General features: G+C 43.7%; 1 protein-coding gene and 1 long non-coding RNA gene across 2 annotated transcripts; both read right to left on the minus strand.

Moving 5' to 3' along the window:
- Positions 1 to 1,634: 1,634 nt before the first annotated feature.
- Positions 1,635 to 2,521, minus strand: LOC131217916 (uncharacterized). Its single transcript, XR_009157506.1, has 2 exons — positions 2,186 to 2,521; positions 1,635 to 2,022 (listed from the first exon to the last, which is right to left on the minus strand). It is a non-coding gene; the product is annotated as an uncharacterized LOC131217916 (long non-coding RNA).
- A 1,388-nt stretch (positions 2,522 to 3,909) lies between these two features.
- Positions 3,910 to 5,069, minus strand: LOC131217900 (pathogen-associated molecular patterns-induced protein A70-like). Its single transcript, XM_058212692.1, has one exon. The coding sequence runs from the start codon at positions 4,892 to 4,894 to the stop codon at positions 4,271 to 4,273; it is 624 nt and encodes a 207-aa protein (XP_058068675.1). The 5' UTR covers positions 4,895 to 5,069; the 3' UTR covers positions 3,910 to 4,270.
- Positions 5,070 to 5,658: the final 589 nt, after the last annotated feature.

The raw sequence follows: 5,658 nt of genomic DNA on the forward strand, positions 1-5,658 counted from the left end.
AGTCTAAATCTATGTCTTAGGTTTGAAGTCCTTATTTAAAGAATTTTATTTTTTTTAATTATCAATTAAATTATTTTAAATTTATTAAAAATTATTCTTGCTTTTATTCCTCGTGAATTCAAGAAAGTTCTATTAAAAGTCTAGATAACTTCATAAATTTGGAGTAGTTATCTCCCCGGGAAGACAATGATCGACCTCATCATGTCCCTCCCCACGCTAGAGATGTTAAATAGTTGAACATGTCACACATGCATGTGTGGTACATTGACACACCTATGGTGCTTCAAGATAGTTTGTGATGCATGTACGTTTGAGGCACCTTACGTTTTTTTAATCATACGCACTCACACACCTTGCACATGCTGGTGCACTCACACCGCAAGACCGCGTGTTGAAACTCTTGTGAGTCTGCCACTGGGCGATAGGGTTTGGGCATCTGATGGTGGCATGTTTAAATCACTAAAAGATGAAACGTGGCCATGTGGTACATGCAGACCTTATGAACAAATTGGATGGAAAATAAATGTTATGGTGGGCCTTATGAATGAATGAGAATCATTGTCCCTACTTCTATTTGTGGTGTGGTCCACTTGAGCTTTAGGTAAGACTATTTTTGGGATCATGCTCTAGGCTGATCTTTGCCAAGTGGATGCAGGGTGTGGATATAATAAATATATCATTGTGGCGCTACGTAGGTTTGATCTCCTTTTGAACAGTTCGTACAACCCTAAGCTCGAGGAGCCTAAGCGTTCTCTTCGCATGACATGTACATACCAGCCAGGTGGGCTGTGTATGGTACACCAGCTAATCTGCTTCAAAGAAATTTAGGGCCTGATTGGTAATTGCATTAGATGGGATTAACACCATTGTTACATAATGATGCCCAGAAATATCATGGTATTTTAGGGCATGTTTGGGCAGTGGGATTAGAAGGGTTTAGGTGGGATGGAATTGCATCTGGTCGTGTGCTAATTTCACTCCATGTTTGGGAAGAACGGAAAAGCTTGGGATTAGATCAGATGAAATTGCATTGGGTCCGTGCCGATTTCACTCAATGTTAGCAAGTTTTGTAGGTCTCATCATGATGTGTGGGTTATATTCACACCGTCCATCCATTTTTTGAGATTATTTTAGAGCATGAGCCAAAAAATCAAGTAAATCTAAAGCTCCACTAGACCCCACCATAGAAAGCAACGGGAATTGAATACTTATTGTTGAAAACTTCTTTGGGGCCACATAAGTCTTGGATCTACCTCATTTTTAGGCCCATGCCATAAAATGAGGGTATAAAACAAATGAACAGTTAAAATATAACACATGTGTTATTCTCAATAATTTCAAATGATGGTGGGTATATCCATTTAATGTACCACCATATTACCAGCAAAGCATAAAATTAATCTTATCCCATTGCAACAGGGACACTCCCTGCCATGGCATGGGTAATAGTTATGTTTTTTTGAATCTCTTCCCACCTAATCCCTTCTAATCCTACCGCCCAAACACGCCCTTAGCCATATAATTCTCATGTTTGGGATAAAATTCTTGCTCCAGGATAAATATTGAATTAAGTAGAATGTAAATGCATACAGGTAGAATGTCACGTCACTTGTATATAACACGTGTAAAGGACATATACGAAGGCACAACGTGGATAAATCATACGCGTCAATGCGAAGCCCATATGTACAGTAAATTTTAAAATTCACCAGAAATACATAATGGACCCAATGCAATTCAATCTCACTGGCCCTTCCCGTTCGCCACAATGGGAGGAACTTGCGTGTGACGCACACATGTACTTGAGTGGATTGTTCCTGTCCATCTATTAATTACACAAGAGTTTGTGTCATCTGATGACTGTACCAGTTTGATTTATTCGGAGAAACTTCTTGAACGGTGCCACCTACCTTGTGGACGGTTTGGATCTCACATCTTCTACCACGCTGCCAATTCCACGTGTACATTTTCATCCAGTATGCCTATGTGGCTTGCAAAACTTCATGTGCTGCCGCACGCTCGCTTGTATTGTGGCCAAGCTGCGTAACCCACGTGGCACGTGACAGTGTAGATGCGATCTAAGCCACCCATTGCGTAGGCCCCGCATAGATGCTACAGATCTCCGTAAGTGAGAATCCACACGTGTAAGCACCAGAATCTAATTTGCTTTAACGCGCAAGAGGACAGTGGGACCCATGGGACAAATGGTGTGGATCTCTTCCCTGCCTTGTGCTGCATGAAGCAGTATTTACATGGGTTGCGCTACACACAGATTGATGATAATCCTCTACAATACCAGCTTAAAACACCCAAGCTGCGTGGCCGATCATGTTGTTTGTGTGGCATCCACACCGTCCATCAGGTCATTGGACCCAGAATTATCCAGATGGCAACTCAGGTGGGCTACACCATAGGGAACAATGGTGATGGAACGCTAACCGTAGATCAGTGTGTATCTTCCATTAAACCTGTGCATCATGTGTGGCTCAACCTGATTAGAAAATCGGGTGGGCCACACCGCGTAAACTTAAGAGCTCTTACTCACAATTTTAAACTGTTCCCACGTGTGGCTCAAATGATTTTTTTTCTTCTGCTGATCTCTTGTATATACAGCGAGCGCAGATGTTCTACGTATACCGCACGACGGGCCCAGAGACCGCAGATATTCTACGCATTGCTTCCCTCTAATGCACCGGTGGATGCTTGGCTCGACTTTTGGTCTATGGCTTACGTGTGTGGTGGGCCGCAAACACATGTTCAATTTTATTTAAAATTAACGATCCTCCATATCTGGACCATCCAAGCACCGCCAATGGACATTGATCTAACCGTCCAGAAGGCATCTTCAGGATAGGCTGAGCGAGATCAAACCGTGCGAGGTGGGTGAAATGATTACCTTACGGACGGTCCAGATCCATCTCATGGGCACCGACACCAGACGGTTTTACGCCGGTTTCGGTGCATAATTCATCGACATGATCATTTCTACGGTACAACTGTCATCAAGAACTTCTCCTTATCCGCCGCATTTGCACCCATTGGACCCGAGGGTATGCAAAGTATACAAGAGCTTTCCGTTTGTACATGCGGGTCCATAGTTGAGTGATCCAGACGGTTGGTCTGATGCAACCCGACACGGATGGACCATGCCCCAAAATATCCTGGAATACAAGACCTGATCCGCCAACCTTTTCGCTTTCATTGCAGGAAAGAGGGCTGCTGTAGTTTTTTCTATTTTTAACCGTCTATTTCCTGGCCACAAAAAGGAAATAACTCTCAAATAGGAGGAATTTTTGAAGGAATGGCATATCCTCGGTGGGCCTCAAGAGATAGACGGTCTGGATCACAGAAACAGAATCCCCAGTCGGATAAATTGGAAAGCCGAGTGCACTGCATGTGCTAACGTCCGGGATCCCAGACTAAAAATTGGACGGTTGGAATTCAGAATCAGGCCATGTGCTGCCGTGACGGTGAAGAAAAAAGTACGTACACCGAGATCCAGCGTATAAGCCACCATTCAAAACTCAAAAACCAGTAAAAAGGAAGAGGGAGATGATCACCTACAATGTCATTTTCATAGGAAATCATCACCATTAAAATCTTAGGCCCCATCATGAAGATAACCATTCTCTGAAATCAGACTCATCCGTTAACTAGATGGGCAACCCCTGTATTTTTAGTCAGACCGTTGGTTGTCCATTTATTACAAGTGTGGCCCACCTGATGAGATAACTCGCCATATTTTTGTGCAAGGCGATCTTGATGATGGGGCCAACCGATTTCCTTTATAAGAGCCATGTTAGCAGAAAAGAAGGTATTGTGCCACAGGCTACGGAACTTACCAGTATATCTGTTCTCAGAAGGAAAAATCCAGACAGTTTCAGTCTAATGTGAACGACAATAAAAAAAGAAAGAAACCCCATTAATTTATAAAATTACAAAAACACCATTACTACATGAAAGCAAGACATAATAATTCAGATGCTTGAAAGAAGATCACAGACCCAAAGAGGGTTTCTTAATTCCAAGCAATTACAAAAGAAAGGATACATAACATTTTCACACCTCCATTTTGATATAAAGATACACCTTCCCATTCCCATTCTGCTCTTACTATGACAGAAGCAAAGCAAGAATATGACAAAAGAAAAGGTCCAATACATCAAAATCATGGGTGAATATATCATCATCTCTAAAAAAGAAAAAAAAAAACTAGAATCACCCACTAAAACCCTATAAAAAGGCAAAATATCAGGAAAGAGAAAAATCCTCACTTGCTGTTGTTGAGCATTTCCTTGTTCCTGAGAATCGAATCCAACCGTTGCAACTTCAGCTGATGCTTAAACATGTTGATGAAATCATCGGCCCTTGCATCGACCTCTTCGTCGTCTCCGATCGCCTTCCGTTCCCTCATCGTTGACGGTCTAGGGACAGCGGGCTCCACCAACTCCTCTTCGAAATGCCCGAAAACTGACTTGGCGCTCACAGATCTCTTCAACATCTTCTGAGGGAGCTTCTGTGGTCGCTCCCCAGCCGTTGGATGTGTATCAGACTGGCTCCTCGTAAAATGGCCGACATCTTCGGAATCTGATGCTTCGACGGTTTCGACGGGTTCGACGACTTCTAAGGTCTCAACGGTTTCGGTTGGTTGGGCTTCGAGGTTTGTGATAACGGGAGGGATTTCTTCCGCTTTCAGACGGTAGAGATTGAAGGATCTGAGCCTTTCTAAAACGGAGGATGTGCGGGAGAGCTGGGGTTTGGGGTTCTTTTCTTCCTTTTGGGAGGAAGAGAAGGAAATGGTGCCGATGACGACGTTGATGAGGATGAAGAGGACGGTAGGGATGAACCACCTGTGCATGGAAGCCCAGATGGACGGCAGTGATTCTTCCAGCATTTTTTTTAAATTATTTTTTTAATTTCTAGCTGCTGGAGATGGATTTTTCTTTTTCTTCTTCTGCTCTTGAGAAGAAGAAAGAGCTCTGAGACAACTGCTGCTGCAGGGAGGCATGAGGTGGTGGTAGGGTGTCCTCTTATCCTCGTTACACGAATCTCGAGGGACACGTGGCAAGCGCACATGGGAAGGAGTGAAGCAGGGTTTAAAGGAAAAAAAAGGCAGAGGGTGGGGTGTTGTGTAGGAATGGCGGGTGGTGTATAAGACCGCGTGCATTTTTCTTCGGCACTCTCGATGCAAAACAGACGTGGCAAGATCGACGCCGCTTATAACACCAGTCCAACTGTATATTATTAAGCAGGGACTACGCGGATTGGGTACTAGCTAGAAACGGACGGTCCTGGCCGTGGCTGTGGGGCCCACCGCTATGTTTATGTTTTATCCGTGCCGTCCATCCATTTTGACAGATCATTTTCAGGTATGAGCTCAACAAAAGAGGCAGATGTAAGGCTTAAGAGGACCACTCCACATGAAGCAGTGGGAATTGAACGGCTACCGTTGAAAACTTCCAGAGGGCCACATAAGTTTTGGATATGCTAATATTTATAGAAGGTTTCAACGGTGGGTGTCTGTCACCCCTACTTCTTATGGTGTGGTCCACTTGACCTTTCCATCTACTTCCTTCTTGGGCTCATGCCTTAAATGATGTGTAAAAATCGATGGAGGGTGTGGATAAAATGCTCACATCACGGTTGGCCCCACAGATC

Source organism: Magnolia sinica, chromosome 1 (assembly GCF_029962835.1).
Source record: "Magnolia sinica isolate HGM2019 chromosome 1, MsV1, whole genome shotgun sequence".
Taxonomy (NCBI): domain Eukaryota; kingdom Viridiplantae; phylum Streptophyta; class Magnoliopsida; order Magnoliales; family Magnoliaceae; genus Magnolia; species Magnolia sinica.

What these genes read in the sequence shown, in the direction of transcription:
- LOC131217900 (XM_058212692.1), bottom strand. Translation starts at nt 4,894, where the DNA reads ATGCTGGAAGAATCACTGCCGTCCATCTGGGCTTCCATGCACAGGTGG.